General features: G+C 34.0%; 1 protein-coding gene and 1 long non-coding RNA gene across 3 annotated transcripts; both read left to right on the forward strand.

The window, feature by feature from the left end:
* Positions 1-4,333: 4,333 nt before the first annotated feature.
* Positions 4,334-15,997, forward strand: LOC127723237 (uncharacterized). Its single transcript, XM_052229804.1, has 3 exons — positions 4,334-4,740; positions 10,456-10,611; positions 15,216-15,997. The coding sequence occupies exons 1-3, from the start codon at positions 4,548-4,550 to the stop codon at positions 15,350-15,352; spliced, it is 486 nt and encodes a 161-aa protein (XP_052085764.1). The 5' UTR covers positions 4,334-4,547; the 3' UTR covers positions 15,353-15,997.
* Positions 15,998-17,415: 1,418 nt separating this feature from the next.
* LOC127723239 (uncharacterized) lies at positions 17,416-18,218 on the forward strand. 2 transcript variants are annotated; one of them, XR_007991949.1, is made up of 3 exons: positions 17,416-17,569; positions 17,775-17,897; positions 18,134-18,218. It is a non-coding gene; the product is annotated as an uncharacterized LOC127723239 (long non-coding RNA). The 2 variants fall into 2 exon arrangements; XR_007991950.1 differs by lacking the exon at positions 17,416-17,569 and adding an exon at positions 17,671-17,733.
* Positions 18,219-21,842: the final 3,624 nt, after the last annotated feature.

Raw genomic sequence — 21,842 nt, forward strand, 5'->3', positions numbered from 1 at the left:
ATTCTCCTAGAACCTCGGCTTAGCACAATTTAGGATTCTTCTAGTACCTCGGCCAAGTACAAATCAGGATTCTTCTTGTACCTCGGCCTAGTCTAATTCAGGATTCTCCTAGTACCTTGGCCAAGTACAATTCAGGATTCTCCTTGTACCTCGGCCGAGTACAATTCAGGATTCTCCTAGAACCTCGGCCAAGTACAATTCAGGATTCTCATAGTGCCTCGGCCAAGTACAATCCAGGATTCTCGTAGTACTTTGGCCTAGTACAAATTCAGGATTCTCAAAGTATCCCGGCATAGTACAATTCAGGATTGTGTACTAGTACCTCGGCCTAGTACACTTCAGGATTCTCATAGTACCTTGTCCTAGTACATTTTAGGATTCTGTACTAGTACCTCGATGTAGTACACTTAAGAATTATCATAGTACCTTGTCCTAGTACACTTCAGGATACTCATAGTTTCTCGGTCTAGTAAACATCACGATTCTCGTATCAAATCGGCCAAGCAAAATTTAGGATTCTCCTAGTACCTCGGCCAAATACTATTCAAGATTCTCCTAGTACCTCGGCCAAGTACAATTCAGGATTATCCTAGTACCTCGGCCAAGTACAATTCAGGATTTTCCTAGTACCTCGGACAAGAACAATTCAAGATTCTCCTAGTACCTCGGCCAAGTACAATTCAGGATTCTCCTAGTACCTTGGCCAAGTTCAATTCAGGATTATCCTAGTACCTTGGCCAAGTACAATTCTGGATTCTCCTAGTACTTCGGCCAAGTACAATTCAGGATTCTCCTAGTACCTCGGCCAAGTACAATTCAGGATTATAACCAGTACCTCGGCCTAATACACTTCAGCATTATCATAGTACTTTATCCTAGTACAATTCAGGATACTCGTAGTTTCTCGGTCCAGTACACATCATGATTCTCGTAGTAAATCGGCCAAGTACAATTCAGGATTCTCCAGTATCTCGGCCTAGTACACATCATGATTCTCGTAGTACCTCGGCTTAGCACAATTTAGGATTCTCTTAGTACCTCGGCCAAGTACAATTTAGGATTCTCCAGTATCTCGGCCAAGTACAATTCAGGATTCTCCTAGTACCTCGGCCAAGTACAATTGAGGATTCTCTTAGTACCTCGGCCAAGTACAATTCAGGATTCTCCTAGTACCTCGGCCTAGTTCAAATTCAGGATTCTCAAAGTATCCCGGCATAGTACAATTCAAGATTCTGTACTAGTACCGCGGCCTAGTACACTTCAGGATTCTCATAGTACCTTGTCCTAGTTCACTTCAGGATACTCCTAGTTTCTCGGTCTAGTAAATACCATGATATTCGTATTAAATCGGCCAAGTACAATTCAGGATTCTCCTAGTACCTCGGCCAAGTACAATTTAGGATTCTCCTAGTAACTCGGCCTCTTGTTTGTTCTACATCTTTAGGCGATATTGGAATTCAAATTTTTACTGGATCCTAATTAGTGTAAATCCGCATTCCAAAGTATACCAGTAGAAATTGTAATTCCAGGGTGGTTCTGGATTCTGAATACTGACTTGTACTGCAACATAAACATACCCTTCAACTATATTGTAGGCAGGGGCAGATCCAGGATTTTTAAAAGGGGAGGCGTACTTGCTGATAATTAAATATATACCAACAGGTTTTTGGACGAATTTATGCCAATTTTTAAAAATATATCGTGAAAAATGCAAGATGGTTTTTAAATTATTTTTTTTTGCGATTAAAGGGGCGTACGCTCTCGAACCCCGGTTGATCCGCCCTGGTAGGGGGTATCTAAGGATAATAAAATGTGATTGAAAAGCATTTTGTGACCCATACGCTTATCTACTGTAACATTTCATTTCTTTAAGTCTTTAAGCCTCGATATTTACCATATATGTATTCGTATTTTTTTCCCTATACAGATAGCGTTTAATTGATTTTGTATGTCATGGGTCATCTTTCAATTAAGGGGTTACAGAACACCTAAGGGAGTTAACTCTTTAAAATCAGCTGAACGTTTCAATCACATACTATTAGTAAACAGAAATCAAGCTTCTCGATGATCAAAAGTAGTGTTGTCAAACTGCTACATATCTAATGAAATTATTCCTGTAAATTGTGTGGTTCAAATTTCTTGATATTTTTTATATTTTAGTCATCAGGTTAAAGTAAATATTTTATCGAAATTTTATGAAAATTAAACGAGCCAAATATATTTTAGTCAAAGTGTTCGGTACCCCCTTAAATTAAGCAGGGGCATATATTTGTCAAAGTTAAAACATATATATACATATACAGTATGTCATTTTCTTTTTCTTTTCATTTTATTCATAAATCTAATTGTAACCAAATCATTGTAATCATTTGTATCTAATTTAACTTGATTGTTCGGCGTGTAATGGGCGTCTTTAATTGACAATAAAATATTGAACAATATTATAATAATGAATTCTGAGATACAACAACATGAAATATATTATAATAATGAATTTTGAAATACAACAACATGAATTATACAAAAATTTAAGTGAAATATATATTTATTTACATTAATTTACTTAACTATTAGTTGAGAATCACATGACACCCCGTGCATGACACTTTCGATAAGCGGAAACACATTGATATGATTATTATATTCTGCGGTTATGTCTCATAATTACAGAGATCATACGAGGTCAGAGGATACAGGGAGGGACGGATGGATGTTTACAGGAAAAGAAATTGTCATTGTTGAGCCGGAATCACACAAAATTTGACCCGGTATAAAAAGTTCCTTGTATACCTTAAGTTTGATGAATAATTCAAAAATGTTACTATGGTTATATAATAATGCATGAATGAAAAAGACATGTATGGTAAAGGTTAATTACGCTTTAATGACTTTAATTATAGTACTATCACTTTTTATCTGTCAAACTTCATGTATTAATCTCACCATTTTCGAGATTTAAATATATAATAAAGTTGTGTTACCCCTGATATAGACTTGCTTCATGTCGGATCCTTTCCTAATTTTCCTTTTTTTCTTCTTTCAATTTTACCATACGAGATTCTCATTATATTGACATCTGCAGAAGAAGTTCTCCAAGGGCAATTAGTATATAGGCAGTTCTCGGTAAACATATAAATTAGTTGGAAGAAATAAATAAGAGAAGGGAAATTGTACCAAGCAGTCTATCCTGATACTGTAAAGCAGTAGTCTCGGGTTATGCCAATTACACAATTAAGGGCGTACACTTAAAGAAAAAGAAACGGGCCCCACAGGCCAAAAACTTTTGATATGCCAGTAATCATTGGAGGATCCTCTTGGGGCGTACTCTTTGATCGCAAAAAAAAAATAAATATCATGTTTTTTCAGGATATATATAAATTTTTAGTATAACATCGTCCAAAAATATTTTCGAATCGCTTCGCTCGGCGCTATATCTTCAATTATCGGGAAATCCTTTCCCCCTTTCAAAATTCTTAGCTCCGCTCCTGGTAATATCAACAGTTCGAGATAAAACAATACAAACACATTTATTATGTATTAGGCCTCGTATTAATAACATACACACACAAAAAAAATTGTATATATAAGATATTGTATTTGTGTGGTAAGTAGAAGTGTTTCAAGTGAATAAGTCGACTCTTTGTATACATACACTTCAAACAATGTGATTGAAATCTAAAAAGTTCATTCGCCCATCTCCAGCCTTACAAATGAGGGTCTGGATGGGGTTTACAAAATAGAAAATAATAAAAAAAATAGAGAAAATGGTTAAAAAAAATAAAAACTAGGGAAAGAAGGTGTGCTTAAATATACAGATTTGAAAATAACGGGCACTAAAAAATAAAAAATGGCGAAAAATTGCACAAAACAATTTACAAAAATGAAGACCTTCCAATCAAGTCCATAAAACATAATTAACGTTTTTTGGCATAGAAAAAGAATAAGAATATTTTATTTCAAAGTAAAGGGCCCGATAAAGAGCTTTTATCACCATACAAACAAATACATATTAAATTGAGTAACACAGTTTTACAATAACTATATATAAGGCCAGGACAGAATCAGACACTAGTAATACAAATAGCATCTATAAAATATACCACTCAAAATAAGTATACGTGTGGCTAATTTGAACTTATTATCTTTGAACTTCTCCTTATATCCAGACAGTCCAGATTTTTAGATAAATACTTTCCCAAACATTTATATACATCTAGATTTTCTTGCGTAAATAGCCATGTAAACTTCGAAAGATTGTGATTGAAACTTGTTGCAAGTCAATGAAATTCCAGTAAAAAAATATATCGTCAGCTACCTTCCGAACGCCTCTATTATTAACATACGACTGTAACATCGTACAACAACACTGAAATCTGGGTCGAAATTAATGGGATTTTTGTAGTTGTGTGTAGGCTGTCGATACGTTTTATTGGGCGTTGACTTCGCATCGCTTTGTCAGACTAGTGTGTGTGTGTGATTGCCGTATTACAAAAATCGATTTCTAGTATTCATAACCAATTTTACGTCTGTAAAGATTAAGTGACAACATGGGACTCAGTGATGCAGCTTTGGCTATTAAATTAGCTCTAATTTTTATCATTGTTGGATTCCTCCTCCATATAATTGGATTTGGAGCACCTTACTGGTCAAGTGGTATATTTGCTAACGTAGGATTATGGCAGGCGTGTAGCAAAATTACAGATTCCTGTAGTGATATTGACACGGATATCAAGATCGGAGGTGAGTACTTGTAGGCTGGTGAATGTAGAGGGGTCACGGGTTAGATTCCTCTTTTTCAGTTTTTTTTAATTGACCCATGCAAAAATCTAGCCCCTCCCTGTTAGCAATTTCTGAATCCGCACAAGAGTTAGACGTCGGATAAATGTGAACTTTTGCTAAATGGCATACTCTGGATTTTCCAGGACTGAGAGAGCAAATATGCAATTTTCTAATTTTAAGTAAAATTCACTTTAAAATTTAAAAAGTTGCTAAGCCACCACCATAATTACATACCAATATAGGAATATTTTTTATGAACCCATTTTTTACATTTTGTGTAAATGATTGAAAAGAGAAATAACATGAACATGTCCCTGGCCTTGAATTACATCATCATTTTACATACCAATCTATTTGGATAGCTGTAATACATGTATAAATATAAATTACAAAAAATAAAGTTGCGAAAATAAGGTCCATATCCATTTAACATGAGCAACATGACGGGTCCCACATGTGGAGCAGGATCTGCTTACCCTTCCGGAGCACCTGAGATCACCCCAAGTTTTTGGTGGGGTTCGCGTTGCTCAGTCTTTGGTTTTCTATGTTGTGTTTTGTGTACTATTGTTTGTCTGTTTGTCTTGCCATGGCGTTGTTAGTTTATTTTCGACTTATGAGTTTGAATGTCCCTGTGGTATATCTTTCGCCTCTCTTTGAACTGTGGTGTTAATAATGTGCTATATTTCGTATTTTTGCTGGACCCATATTGGTGTAAATTAATTTGTAAATAAAATTATTATTATTAACATACTTTGTTGATAAAATTAAAATATATATTTTACTCCCTATTTATTTGCTATTACATGTACAATGTATGTATTACTGTTAACAAGGATTTGTATAGTAAGTCACCTTTTGATGTAGGGGGTCTCATTGGGGGGTTCTGATCCCGGATCCCGCTTACTGTTTTGTCAGATTCCCGTATCCCGCTTACACTATGTACGTCAGCAATTCTCATTTTTTTGTAATTTCCCGTGTCCCGTTAGACTTCATTTACCGTTTTCACGGCACAATAATTTGACTTTCACGTGTCACGCTTACAAAAAATCGGCAATCCCGGGTCACGCTTAGACCCCAATGAGACCCACGATGTACGCGTCTGGCATATTTGTAAGAATTTCCCCAATTGAAACTTAAATTTACTAATAAACATATTGTGAGTAGTCAAGGTCATACATAGTACGTAGTTGTATATAATAATTATCAAAGATTGCGGTTTAATTAAATTGGTATGTTAAACTAATTTAGACAGCTGAACTTGGAGCAAATTTAGAGGTTCTCATCTACTCATCGTGTGTCCATTTTTATTCCATTTATTTAATTTTTGACAGAACATAGACCTACAGCTATGTTGCATTATTTGATGGAGATTTAAATAGATTTGACAAATGTCTGCTGTATTTACCGTCAATACGACTGGTTTTAATTACCCTGGTACATCTTTATAAACAATAACATCCGATTCAGAAGTGCCATATACTTAAATATGGTATTATAAGTAACATTATCTTATATTTAATCTTAATTTCTCTTCTTTATCATATCGTATAAGTCCTGTATTCGATGATGGATATGATCAGAGGCAGAGTTAGAAGGGGCAGTGGGCCCGGACCCCCTTACATGTTCCTGGTTTTTTAAAATTCACATTTTACGGGGGGGGATTAGGTCCGGGCCCCCTTAGTAAACTGCTTATAGAACCGAAATAAGGTGCCCCCTCCCTCCTCCTTTTCAAAAATTCTGGATCCGCCACTGATGATGCTGCTTCTTGTGCATGATCAACGAACAATGAATATTATGGTTAACTTTATACGGTTATATTATAAAGTCATATTAATATATTCCACGTCATGTTTGAGCTGGGGTTTTTTTTTGTTGATTTTTATTGGGTATTATCTATATCATGTATATTATAAATGTTTAATATACAAATCTTTGAATTGATTTTGCCCATAATGGGTCCTCTATTGGAAATCAAATCGATCTATATATCTATCTAGAATTTATCTATAATATGAAGCCTGACATTGTGACCTCAGACGGCTCGCCGGGATTTATCTGAATAATTTATAAATGATCGCCTATACATTTGATATTGTTATATTTCGCTATAGATCTAAATACCATTCACTGCACTTCCCAACCAATGTTTTTACGTTTGTTTTTGTAATCGCGTTAAGCTCAGCACAAGGTCATTACGCTGCAGATTGTTGTTCCCATGAGAACTGAAACATTTATATGTGTAGATAAGTTGGTAATGTCGCTGTATGCATGACAGCTTCTTGAATATTTTGTTATCCATATTGATGCACAATACACATGTACTTCGTTGATAATGTATTGTGTGTACTGTGTAGTTTTGAATGATTGATGAGTAACACATACACAGGGGCGTTCACGTGTTCTTCTACAACATTTAACGTACTTTTGATATAAAGGCGAAGTTTGATGTGGGTGTGCATTGAATCAGCAGATCAAATTAAATTTATTTAAAACAGTTAACATGGTTAACTTAGATAAAATTCCTAGCACAACTTGATATTATATTGCTTTCTAATAAAAGCGAATTTTACCAAAAATGCTGTCGTTAATCATAGTATTTTTTTACCTTTTGTATATTGATCTTTGTAACTTTTTGAGGGTCAAGATAGGGCGTCTTCGTTTCTGTCTGTTTATTTTATGCCGTTTTTCTCTTTTCCTTATTTTGGCATCCCCTCAATGCATTATTTCCTATTCTTTGTATTTTTGTCCTATTTTTCAGGGCCGTAAATTATAACTTGTTTAATAGGAAGCATTATAATGGGCGGGGGAGTGCAGACGTCCGGCTGGGGTTTAAAAAACCACCCAATTCATATAATGATAAATTCGAAAATTATATATTCCATAAAAAAAATCATCACACTTTTATATATTTCCCAGCTATCAGACATATAACTGACATGTTAATTAGATGTTAACGTCATGGATCATTCATAATAATTAGATCACAAGATAACGACAACTTAAGAGGAGATGAATATGTATTTCCACGTGACATTTACATTTCTACACATTGTTCTATTATATCACCCTGAATTTGCACCACATTGTTATATTTCACATCTGAGCATAACTCAGTTGCGTAGATAATCCTAATTTCTTTTCTTTCTTCCTGTATGAAATCAGCCTCATTGGAATAAAGCAATACATCGACAAGAATAGGAGCAAAGTTGGTTCCCATAAGATTGCCGATTGTTTTTTTTTTAAAACACGTCCTCCAAACGTAACAAATATGTTGCCAGTTAAAAAATCCCTGTTTAACCCAAGACGTCTTGAGGGAGTGAATGATCTTCTCAAAGTGGGAATTTTGGAAAAGTTCGAGAGAAAATATAAGTATAAGGAAATAAAAAAAGTTATTATTTTGCTCGACTATCCCAATTTATCGGTTAAAATTTATCAGAAATACTGCATATGAGTTAATCCATCAAACGATGACCTTATATGTCCGGAATCATAGGTTATAGGTCACTTATGTCATTTTCTGAGTTTCTGAAACAAGGAAGGATGAATTTTCTCGGTTTATACATAAATTTTGTTGCGCTAATTTTTAAGTTGTTTTTGTTTTGTTTTGATTTTGTTCATAGTGATTTCATTACTATACGTGTACTGTAAAAGGAAACAGATTAGTTGACATAATCCGAATTGGAGTTTTTATCACCGAATTAGTCCTTACCATGAAGGGTGTCACTAGTGGAGCAGGATCTGAATACCCTTTCGTAGCACCTGAGATCATCCCTAGTATTAAGCGGGGTTCGTCTTGCTCAGTCCATAACTTTTTATGTAGTATTTTGATGATTTTTTTTGTCTTTATGCCTCTTTATGTCGTCTTTCGTTTTTGTAATGGCGTTGTCACTTTCGTATTTGTCATGGCGTTGTCACTTTCGTATTTGTCATGGCGTTGTCACTTTCTCTTTGGAATGTCCCCTTGATATCTTCTGTTTCTTTGTCACAAGTTATTATCCTTCCGAGGCAAAATATTCTCAAGATGATCAAATTATTATCCTTCCGAGGCAAAATATTCTCAAGATGATCAAATTATTATCCTTCCGAGGCAAAATTTTCCTAAGATAATCAAAATATTGTCTTTCCATGGCAAAATATTCCGAAGATAATCAAATTATTATCTTTCCATGGCAAAATACTCCCAAGATAATCAAATTATTATCTTTCTATGGCAAAATATTCCCAAGATAATCCAATTATTATCTTTCCTTGGCAAAATATTCCAAAGATAATCAAATTATTATCTTTCCATGGCAAAATATTCCCAAGATAATCAAATTATGAAAAAAGAAGATGAATAATTCAAATTGAATAATTAAAACAGTGAGGATAACAAACTGCTCTATGCGTGCTACATGTAGCTTCAGGACACATATAGTCATATAAGTTATTTATTTTTGAAGTTAAAGTTACAAACAAAGTTAAACAGATTTTCTCCTTCAGGGTCAAGATTTTATTCCGTTTTTTTTTTTCATCTATATAAATTTTGCATACTGTCGGGATAAAATTTTAATATTACGGCCCAGGTCACATGAAAATTTCCAACAAATCTATGGCATGCATGCTGATAAGAAAATACGGTAATTAAAAAAAAATGAAGCGTAGATAAATGTGCCGTGTGTGTGGCTGTTCTATTTTACCCCCTGTAAGATGAATCTAAAAATTTTCAATATATTTATAGCTTGCATGGATTATTTCTTAAATAACCTCTGAAAAAATTTGTTTAATCCTTATAATTATCAACTCAAACATTTATTATGCGTTGGCCACTATATTTACCGTGTAATCAACAGTTAACATTTCGTTACTAAGGAGTGAGCCGCAATGTTTTGCTGAAATCCATAAATGTGTGAATAATACGATGAAATAGACATGCACAACATCTACCTTAAAACTTTATTTTTATGAGAAATAATCCGATTTTGGACGTTAGGTCGTATAAGTAACGGAATAACCTTAAGTTTCAGCTTGAAAAAGATCATTCATAGAATTCGCAAAATTTTATTTTATTTTATTTTTCTATATTTTTGCCCGAGTTGAACGAAGTCCAAAACCAACTGATAGTATGGTGATTTTGGGTCGCGTGGGTGGGTTAGGGGGAAAGTAGGTGCCTTATTTCATGTATTTGTGTAATCAACTCCTCCTACAGCTTTAAACCCAGATCCCTGAAACTACATAGGAAGATTGTACATATGATATGTTGAAGATGTGCTCCTGCTAATATGGAAGTGTTTGAGGTAAACAATTTGTACATCTGTGAGTAAATATAGAGATATCGAGAATTTTATTTCGCTGTTGCGAAAGCAGCACGTCATATTAGAATCTCTAATATTCATTACATTTTAGCACTCATTATTTGCTATTCTTTATTTTTTAGCCTATATTTCTGTTTTCTCTTTATTTTTCTGGCCTATATTTCTCTATTCTTTTTTTTTTTTTTTTTTTGCTTATATTTCTCTAATCTTTTTTTTTTTGCCTATTTTTCTTCAGTATTGGCCCATTATTCACTATCCAGGCCCTCATATATCATATAAATGTATAAACCCATGGGTTCATACATCTATGCATATATATAGACGGAAAATTAAGTTCTCATATATCAACATGATGAAAGATAATGGATTTTATCTGTTTCAGTTGGAGACTGGTTTACTGCAGTGAAGACCTTTGAATGTTTCGGATTAATCGGATCTATTGCCTGTTTAGTATTCATTGGTATATTTATCTGCGTAGGGAGATGTTCTGGAAGTAAATGCATCGCCGTTTTTAATGTCATCTTATTATTAGGAACTGGTAAGTCTATAAGCATATACACATGTATATGCACAATCATACATACGTATTAATTATAAAAAAAAGGAAATATACGTCAATTTGACAGCAACCCAACCACACATATAAATCAAAAACTTTCAATGGACAACAATGTTCAACGAAAGACAGTTGTCTATACATTATATCAAGATCTTTATCATTACGAGGCTATTAATACTAAGTAGTGATTAATTTTAACGGAAGCAATCAAAGATATGCTAACAACAATCATTTCTATACATAGCGATTCATCATTTGTTCATATTGAGATATGACATACACCAACTATTCTGACGAGGTTCCAGACATATGCATGATATGTGGCGGGGTTAAACTAGTAATTTGAAACATCTTCCTTAGTGAAGATTAGTTAAAGGAAATCTATGTGTGTATATACATTTGATTGGACATAGAAAATTATATTCATCTGAATATCACAAACATACTAGCCGATTAAAAAAAAAAAATAATAATTGTTAAGATATATTATTTATTCAAATGTTCTCTTATACCCTTGAGGCATCGTCCCCTGGTATCAACTGCATTCAAGTTACCTATGATGCTTCCTTGTTTGCTTTTGATACAGGTAGGAAAGAGACATTTACACACATTTTACATGCCTATGGCCCATAAGGTATCGCCCCCTGGTGTCAGCTGCCTTTAGGAAACCATAATGCTTTCCTATTTGCTGCTGACACAGGATGAGTCATGGACATGCTTAATTTCTACTTTCTTTTTGGCTAATTATTATATATTTAATTGATCCAACTTTTTGTGTACTATACATATGTGGATATCTATTTTTCTTTTTTTCTTTTTGGGCTGCTTGTTTGTTATCTATATCAACCACACTTGCAATAAAATGCATTAGTATTAAAAAAAAAAACATACTATAGATTCTTTATCTACGTATTCTTTAAGAACTTAAATAGTTCTCGTTTAACTTTTTTTTTATCTCATTGTTCATGTTGTTTGTATTGTATTATGAAAAAATTATTGATGTTGTAATGTTTATGCCCTTTGGGGCCCATAATTGGAAATAAAATATCTTATCTTATCTTATCTATCTTAGTAATTTGAGATCTATTCCATCCCCCTTTTAAATCGTGATCAGTAAATTATTAATAAAATGTACATTGAAGAATATACATGAACAATAAATACCAGTAAAGGAAAGGCATTCTAAAACAACAGTATCATGAGTATAAAAGATGAATAAAACAAAATTATATCACATATTTTACCGCATAAAAGGATGCTGGTTGTTACAAAAAGCAAGCTCAGAATGTATATGTATGTTTTAATTTTTATGCCTCCGCCGTAGCGGAGGGGGCATTAAGTTTTACCCATGTTCGTCTGTGCTTCCGTCCGTACGTCCCGAAATTGGTTTCCGTTCTCTTACTTTAGTTTGCAACAACCATATGTTATGACACTTACACACAATGCTCATTACCACAAAACACAGATCAAGTATGAATTTTGGTGGCGTCACTTTAACCGTTCTAGAGTTATGCCCCTTTACAAATGGAAAAAAAAATGCTGAATTTTTCGTTTCTGTTCTCTAACTTAAGTTTGCCTCAGCCAAATGTTATGAAACTTATACACAATGCCTATTACCACAAATCTTAGATCAAATACAAATTTGGGTAGCGTCACTTTTACCGTTCTTGAGTTATGTCCCATTATAACACTATATGCAAGCGGGGGCATCGTCTGTGTTTCATGGACACATTCCCCATTTATTTTGTGTAATAAAGTATCGGTAGTGGCATTTAAATTATCATTTTTGTTTTGTTCTCCTGTACTTATCAAGTACATAAACTTAAAATCCAAAATCATCCTAGTACCAATCTGGATATTTCAATTTCTACTTGTATTGGATTAAAATTTGTATAAATCAGAATTGAATTTTAACCAGTCATTCGGGTAGATGGAAATTCAATTTGTACTAGGTGAATTCTGGATTCTACTGAATTCCGATTTGTGTAATGTAACATACACAACAAATATACATACACTATACACTATACCTATAAAGATTAAATACATACACACATGCAAGTCATAAATTCGTAAAAAAAAAACATGCATACACCTTTAGAAAATATACACAAATGTAGGAAATCGCAGTCTGCAGACTTTTCGTTAGTTCCTTGCCCACAGTGATTGTGCTTTTCTTTGACGCTCGAATGTAGACTGTATGGCTCGTAATAAATGTACGTCATGCAGCTATGACTATTACTATAATGTCCAAATTGTTTCATTTTGACTTTGGAATTGTCTACAGCGTCTGCAATGTATATGTACATTGTGGATTAATAGGAGGATGTGAAACATAAATATAATTCATTATTCCGAAAACGTTCGCACTACATTGATTGATTGTAGCTTGCTTACCGTCCAGTGGCAAATACTTCATGTATAATAAAGATGAGAACAAAAAAAGTACTTACAAAAATACTGAACTCCATGGTTAATTAAAATAAGGGACTGGCAAAAACAAATACTCGACTATATCAAACAACGGAACGAATGGAAAACAACTGTCATATTCTTGACTTGATACAGGCATTTTCCAAATGAATGCAATATAAAATATAATTAATACAGTAGATAAGTTGATCGGAGTAAAGGGCGGGAATTTTGGACGACCGTTAAAAATCTAGTGAAACATCTAAGAATTTACTCTTCTTTGAAGATATAAGATCTTCACTTACGTACTTGCATATGATTAGGCTCACCCTATCACTACTTTGCACCAATTTGAGGAAAGTAAAAACAACAGTATAAGTAGATATAATTATAGATGTAAATCCATCATCCATTTGAAGTTTTCTGTGTTAGTCTTTTAATGTTCGTATTAGATGCATCTACATCCTGTGATGTAATATATAACCTCTTATTAGTTTCTTGTCAAATGCATGGACCTCTGAATCCAAGGTATCGTTATATCTGTTTGGTTTCTAATAGACACTCCCTGTCTTCATTCTCTATTCAATCTCTTTATTGGTATATTTATTATCAAAGCTTCTTCAGTAGTGTCTCTTGTGTGATCATTGAACAATACCGATTTCTTATAATAAAAGGTGAAAGCTTCATTTTTCACTTTCATGTTAATTGAACTTTTATGAGAATAGCACAATTTTGTCAAATTTCGAGATATCAAATGCATTAAAAAAACATTGGTTAAGTTATTTATTAATATATATTGTGTATTCAAACCAGGGGCGGGTTCATGCGGGGGCTTGGCGGGCGTGCGCCCCCCCTAAAATTTGCAAAGCATGGGTTGTCCTCAGCTTAACAAAGAATATTTCGATAATTTTGCCTCAAAAAAAATTTTCGCCTCGCTACGCTCGGCGACCCTTTAAATTTCCACCCCCCCGTAACCTAAAATCTGGATCCGCCCCTGCAAACAGCACACACCTAAATCAGTCCTTCCGGATATGTATGAACAAAAATACTTGCATTGAATTTAACTGAATACACGGTCTTCACATTAGATCTCATAAACATGATACAGATTGTTTGTGTATATTTGATTACAAAGAACCATTGGCTTTATACATGTTATAGAAGAAATTTATCTACAAAAACTTCAAATGTTTTTTCTTCACAATTTCGAAATATGCAAAATGAAAGAAAGAGATTGTTTCCTCTTACGGTTTTGCATTGCACACATGTAGCTATGCAAATGTCGAGTTTTGAACCCATACACTGAAGCAACACAAACCTAACCCCCCCCAAAAAAAAACAGAATACCACACACATGTAGTGACATCAAACTGAAACGTAGAATATATTAAACATGCTGTGATCATGTGATATCAAACAAAAAGATGTAGAATATCATAAAAAATTGGCGTTACTGCAATCTGATTAAGACACATATCATCTGTCAAAGCTTTGCTTATAAGGATCTGAAAACACTCCGTTTTACATTCGGTTCTGGTAATTATTACATCAGCCAATGCAATTTCAGCCATCAATTTTTTCGAGGTCTGTATTACTCCGACAAAACCAGAGGATCCCGAAAGGTCTTTAAAACAGAAAGTAGAACGGTGCATTAGCAAAGCTTAGAAACATGATCTGTATTTTAATCAGACTGCATATAATGCATGCTTCTTACTTTCATAAAAAAAAATCGTTATTAAATATACATATCAGAATACTGAACAAATGCTTAGGAACCAAAAGAAGCAATTATAATTACTGACGAGTCTGTGTAATTTCTTCTTCTTTTTACATATATATTTCCACGATACCGGTAGTTTCAGGGTCGGATCAATGATTTTTGAAAGGGGGTAATTCCCAATAGTGGACGATTTTATACTAAAAATTTATATACATCGTTAAAAAACATCATATACTTTTTTTTTTGCGATCAAAATAGGATTCCACCCTCTTCGCCCCCACACCTTGATCCGCCACTGAGTTTCTCCTGAACTTATGTTATTGCAATTTTATCATAATACATTCCGTCTTGTTCTTCTTACATAGTCTGATATATGTTTATGTTTTTTTTTATTTTCAAATTACAATTCTGCTTACTTTGTTGGATGTAACTATATTTATTCTCTTTACAGGAGCTTGCATTCTGGTCGCCATCATAATCTATGCCTCCGAGTCCAACAACTTAGCCTGGGCATTTGGTCTGGCTACTACTGGTGGGGTTTGTTTCGCTCTTGCCGGAATATTCATGATAGTTTCAATGTGCCAGTAAGCACCATTAAATAGGGAAAACAAAAACTATGTATGGATTTCACGTGACAAATTTATTTTCTGACGATAAGAATATGGAAATAATAGATATAAATTTCTATTGTAGGATATGAAAAATTATGTGTACAATCAAAATTTTCTTCAAAGATATGACCGCTTTTAATTGTTTTTCTTAAAACATAATAATAAATTTGCCACAAACATTGTGAGCTTTTTGTTGAAAATCGTATGCCACTTTAAATTAGATTTATAGTAATTTTGAAAGATGTTAAAACTTCTGTGGCCTTTAGAAATAACTAAATCTGCCTTATTTGCAATGTATTTTGGTTATGCATCTATCGTTCATCTTTTCTGGTGGAGCATGAATTTTTTCCCTCGACTTAAATGAAAAACAACATTTTTTCAATAGCAATACAGGAACAAAAACTTAGAAAAAAAAATCAAATATATTTTTTCTTTTTTACTTTTCAATGGAAACAATTTTTTTTCATATCCCATTTGAAATTTCGAAATCAAACCATTTATTTAATAAAAACATTTTCTCGCCTCAAAATAAGAATGGTTGTTGCCTTAGAAATTAATGTTGATACGCATAATTTTTAGAATATTTTTCTCTCCAGAAAATTGTATATATTTTGTATGTGTGTATAAACATGATAAATGATACATAACTATCAATGCATATATAGCTACACTTTGTCTTGCCATAATGTATACTATTTTGAGAATATACTTACTATTATTGAATATTATTTGCAGCATTTGAGTGCAATACTCAGTCCATTACCTCATTGTGTAAAATGTGCTTTAATATAGCTTTGATTGTTTGTATACTGTATATACATTCAGTGTTTGTACAGGGAAACAAGATGCAAACTGGTACAACAAAGCAACTACTGTTCCTTTGCTCTGTATTATTTTATTAAGTACATAAAGTAATTTCGAGTCATCTTATCCCGTTTTCCCATTAAGTTTGGAACCAAATTTCTGAACATCGGCGTTCAATACTTTCCGTCAAACAGTCCCCCTTCCTATTTGTAAGACTAACTTGTTTTTTTATTGGCATTCTGTCTTCTCTATGAATAAGTTGAAACTTAATGTGCTAAAGATTTTTCAAAATTAGTAATTTAGTATTATTTGGGGGAAATATAAAACATTTTTTAGGTCAATGTTGGTTTTTTTTTAATTAAAAATTCAAATTGAAAAATGTATGTAATTATAAAGATCTTGCTTGGCATGAAAAATATTACTGATTTAAAATCAATTAACTATTAGTAACGATAACCCCGCTCTGAATTGTGGTTTTCAACCTCATCTTCATATAAAATATATGCATTATTGTTTTTGTTTTACATCAGTTTTACACTTAGGCGCGCTTGGGACAGAACGTTCCCTTTTTAATATAGTTTTGTGTAATGAAAAACAAACAAACTGCTGCTTCCAATGTAAGATTGTGTAAGTAGGATGAAAAATACGGCAAAGAAAGGAAAACCTGCTGAAATGATATTTTTTTCATGAAAATGTCTATCACGTTGAAAATAATAAAAGGGGAACCAAGCCCCAAACGCCTTTGTTATTTTAGTGTATGTTGATATATTTTTGCATTTATATTATACTTTTTAGTGTGAGATATAGTGTACAAGTATTGTTTTTTTATATATGCAATTGTGTGTTATTACTTTTTGTTACATAAGTAGGCATCTATTATATATACATATTACTTTTCTTACTTTAAAATAAAGGCTGATTAACCGAATGTATTTATTTCCTGTGAAACATGAAGACACAAAGGGACAATCAAATATCATACCAGTAAGTCTAACAAGGGAAAACAACATGAACAAGCCTTTGTCGAATGAAGAAAGAAAAAAAAAAGAAAGACAAACAGCAGAACAACAATCATCGAACAATACAAACCAACAACACAAACTAGAATTATACTTTGGTGCTCCGGAAGGGAAAGAGTTAAACATTTGATGGTTGAATTTCTAGTTTTCAAACTTCGTACTCAATGTAGTTTCACCAAGAAAACCTAATACCTGATCACGGATGAGGTAGTAAACATTCATCAACCTAATACCTGATCACAGATGAGGTAGTAAACATTCATCAACCTAATACCTGATCACGGATGAGGTAGTAAACATTCATCAACCTAATACCTGATCACGGATGAGGTAGTAAACATTCATCAACCTAATACCTGATCACGGATGAGGTAGTAAACATTCATCAACCTAATACCTGATCACAGATGAGGTAGTAAACATTCATCAACCTAATACCTGATCACAGATGAGGTAGTAAACATTCATCCACCTAATACCTGATCACGGATGAGGTAGTAAACATTCATCAACCTAATACCTGATCACGGATGAGGTAGTAAACATTCATCAACCTAATACCTGATCACAGATGAGGTAGTAAACATTCATCAACCTAATACCTGATCACGGATGAGGTAGTAAACATTCATCAACCTAATACCTGATCACGGATGAGGTAGTAAACATTCATCAACCTAATACCTGATCACAGATGAGGTAGTAAACATTCATTAACCTAATACCTGATCACGGATGAGGTAGTAAACATTCATCAACCTAATACCTGATCACAGATGAGGTAGTAAACATTCATCAACCTAATACCTGATCACGGATGAGGTAGTAAACATTCATCAACCTAATACCTGATCACATAAACATTCATCAACCTAATACCTGATCACGGATGAGGTAGTAAACATTCATCCACCTAATACCTGATCACGGATGAGGTAGTCGAAACTCATCAAAGATACCAGGCCTATAATTTGGTACGTGCGTCTGCGCGTAGTATATCTGAAAATTTGCAGTTTGCTCTGTTTTTGTAGTAGAATAAAACAACATGAGTTGACTAGGGTATATATATATATATATAAATATGGTCACCCTAGCCTGCATGGAATTCTCCAATTCGACAGTAGAACCTTTGCTAAAGAGGAATGTCCGTTTGACTACGGAATGTGCAAATACTCAGTTACATTAATTCTGTTATCTCTTACAGGACTAGTGCCAAGCTCTGTGCACGGTAAAGCACCCTTGCAACAACAGTTTTGAGGACTGTAGGTTGCCTGATGCAATGGAAAATGTATGCCCCTATAGAACATACTACCCTCATGTTTCAGTGGAAGTCGAAATTCCCGCCTTTCATGAAGATCGACTTACTTTGCGGAACCAACCAATTGGATTGATTGTTACATAAGTTTATCCTATCAGTATAGATATATTATTAACAATTTTCATTTTTTTCATGGTAAGCATTATCTAAAATAGTTAAGTTCTTTCGAAGAAAAACATGTTTGAGATAGGTTTCCCCAAAAGGTCAAGGTAGGATACAACATGCACCGTAGTTCGAAAATCACTGATAGCTTAAATAAGATACACGCTTAGTTGAAATGGCTTTAAATCCAATTAACCCGTGACGGGACCAAGGGGGAAATAAAGTCGTCATTTTCTCCAACTTGGGCAAAATTCGCAAGAGGCATCCGATTTGCTCTGCTGGATGTATAAATATGCTGCCACGCGGTGCTGGAATGGGACGTTCAATCAGATGCCTAGTTTAGGGAGAGCGCCACGCTACCAGCACATAGTCAATAGGAGGCTGTTGCAAGGATAATTTGCTTTACAACCTCGTTTTCCAGTGCAAGTCAATATGCCCGCGCTTCATCCCGATCGACTCATATTACAGAACATACCTATTGTAGTTATGTTTTACCTGTTCTCTAATGCCAGTCTGCCTCTCATATATTCGTTAAGCACATAGCAATCAGAACGAGGCGAAAGATACCAAAGGGATAAAACGAAATGACAAAAACAAAAAACGACAGAAAGACAAACAACAGTACACAAAGCACAACATAGGAAACTAATCAAAACTAACAACCAAACCCATTTGTTCTGGAAAGGATACTAGTACTTCAACAACCCCAAATTATGAACTTTTCTCATCGGTTGGCGTCCGTCATTTTTATACGACCGCAAAAATTTTTTGCGGTCGTATATTGGTATGACGTTGGCGTCGTCGTCGTCGTCGTCGTCGTCGTTGTCGTCGTCGTCGTCGTCCGGCGTCGTCCGAAGACACATTGGTTTTCGCACTCTAACTTTAGTTTAAGTTAATGGATCTCTATGAAATTTTACCATAAGGTTCAATACCACAAAAGGAAGGTTGGGATTGATTTTGGGGGTTATGGTACCAACAGTTAAGGAATTAGGGGCCAAAAAGGGGCCAAAAATAAGCATTTTTGTAACGTCCAGACATAACTTGTGTGTTAGTGTATGGATCTCTCTGACATTGTACCACAAGGTTTATTATCACACAGGGAATGCTGGGATTGATTTTGGGGGTAATTGCCTCAAAATATTAGGAATAAGGGGCCAAAAAAGGGGCAAAAAACAAGCATTTTTCTAGTTTCATGACAATAACTTGTGTGTAAGTGTATGGACCTTTCTGAAATTGAACTACAAGGTTCCATATCACAAAGGGAAAGCTAGAATTGAGTTTGGGGGTAATTGCCCAAAACGTTAAGGAATAAGGGGCCAAAAAGGAGCCAAAAATAAGCATTTTTCTAGTTTCCAGACAATAACTTGTGTTCAAGTGTATGGATCTCTCTGAAATTGTACCACAAGGTTCCATATCACACAAGGAATGCTGGGATTGATTTTGGGGGTAATTGCCTCAAAATATTAGGAATTAGGGGCAAAAAAAGGGGCAAAAAACCAGCATTTTTCTAGTTTCATGATAATAACTTGTGTGTAAGTGTATGGATCTTTCTGAAATTGTACTACAAGGTTCCATATCACAAAGGGAAAGCTGGAATTGAGTTTGGGGGTAATTGCCCAAAACGTTTAGGAATAAGGGGCCAAAAAGGGCCAAAAATAAGCATTTTTCTAGTTTCCAGACAATAACTTGTGTTCAAGTGTATGGATCTCTCAGAAATTGTACTGCAAGGTACCATACCACAAAGGGAAGGCTGGGATTGAGTTTGGGGTGATGAATCATAAGGGGGTTCAAAAAATTTGGGGGATGGGATTTTTTTTTTCTTTTTTTCCTTTTTTTTTTCTTTTAAAATTTTCCATTTTAAGTTGGTTATTTCTGTTTTATATTTAAAAGCAAATAATAATGATATGGTAGGAGATACACACCAAACAGGATGTTTTAATTATTATATAATAAGTATTGTGCAATAGCATGAAATTTTCAATTGCACAGTATTGCACAATAGCAAGAAATCTTCAATTACACAGTATTGCGCAATTGCAAGAAATCTTCAATTGCACAGTATTGTGCAATAGCAAGAAATATCCAATAGCACAATATTGCGCAATAGCAAGAAATTGTCAATTGTACAGTATTGCGCAATAGCAAGAAATATTCAATTGCACAGTATTGTGCAAAAGAAGATACTTCGTATAAATTGCTTATTTCTTGACCAATTTCAATGGGGATTTATTCTTGAATTCTTGGGGTTCTTTAATATGCTGATTCTAACCGTGTATTAAGTTTTTGGATTTTGGGCCCCGTTTTTAAATTGGTCCACATTGAGGTCCAAAGGGTCCAAAATTAAACTTTGTTTGATTTCATCAAAAATTGAATTATTGGGGTTCTTTGATATGCCGAATCTAACCGTGTATTTAGATTCTTAATTTTTGGTTCCGTTTTCAAATTGGTCTACATTAAGGTCCAAAGGGTCCAAAATTAAACTTAGTTTGATTTTAACAAAAATTGAATTCTTAGGGTTCTTTGATATGCTGAATCTTAACATGTATTTAGATTTTTGATTATGGGCCCAGTTTTCAAGTTGGTCCACATTGAGGTCAAAAGGGTCCAAAATTAAACTTTGTTTGATTTCAACAAAAATTGAATATATGGGGTTCTTTGATATGCTGAATCTAACCATGTATTTAGATTTTTGATCTTTGGGCCCCATTATCAACTTTGTCCACATTGAGGTCAAAAGGGTCCAAAATTAAACTTTGTTTGATTTCATCAAAAATTGAATTCTTGGGGTTCTTTGATATGCTGAATCTAACCATGTATTTATATTTTGGATATTGGACCATAATAGGTGAATGTCCAATTTAAAATTTTTAAGTTCTTAGACCACATTCATTCTGTGTCAGAAACCTATGCTGTTTCAAATATTTAATCAGAATCCAAATTCAGAGCTGTATCAAGCTTGAATGTTGTGTCCATACTTGCCCCAACTGTTCAGGGTTCGACCTCTGCGGTCGTATCAAGCTGCGCCCTGCAGAGCATTTTATTCCATCCGTCAGTATGTTATGTCTTTCACTACTAGTTTTCTTACCTGAGTCTATTCTGGGTTACAAGTGAAACTAAATCCATCTATATTTTAAGTTCTTGCAATAACGGCACTTGAAATTATCAACTTTCATGAAAATTAGTAGTTTCAAAAGGGAATAACTTTCCCTTAATGGTTAAGGTCG

Source organism: Mytilus californianus, unplaced genomic scaffold (assembly GCF_021869535.1).
Source record: "Mytilus californianus isolate M0D057914Y unplaced genomic scaffold, xbMytCali1.0.p SCAF_13, whole genome shotgun sequence".
In the NCBI taxonomy this organism is placed as follows: Eukaryota; Metazoa; Mollusca; class Bivalvia; order Mytilida; family Mytilidae; genus Mytilus; species Mytilus californianus.

Coding starts and splice junctions, on each gene's coding strand:
- LOC127723237 (XM_052229804.1), top strand. CDS start 4,548: ATGGGACTCAGTGATGCAGCTTTGGCTATTAAATTAGCTCTAATTTTT. Junction 4,741..10,455: donor CACGGATATCAAGATCGGAG/GTGAGTACTTGT, acceptor TATCTGTTTCAG/TTGGAGACTGGTTTACTGCA. Junction 10,612..15,215: donor CATCTTATTATTAGGAACTG/GTAAGTCTATAA, acceptor TTCTCTTTACAG/GAGCTTGCATTCTGGTCGCC.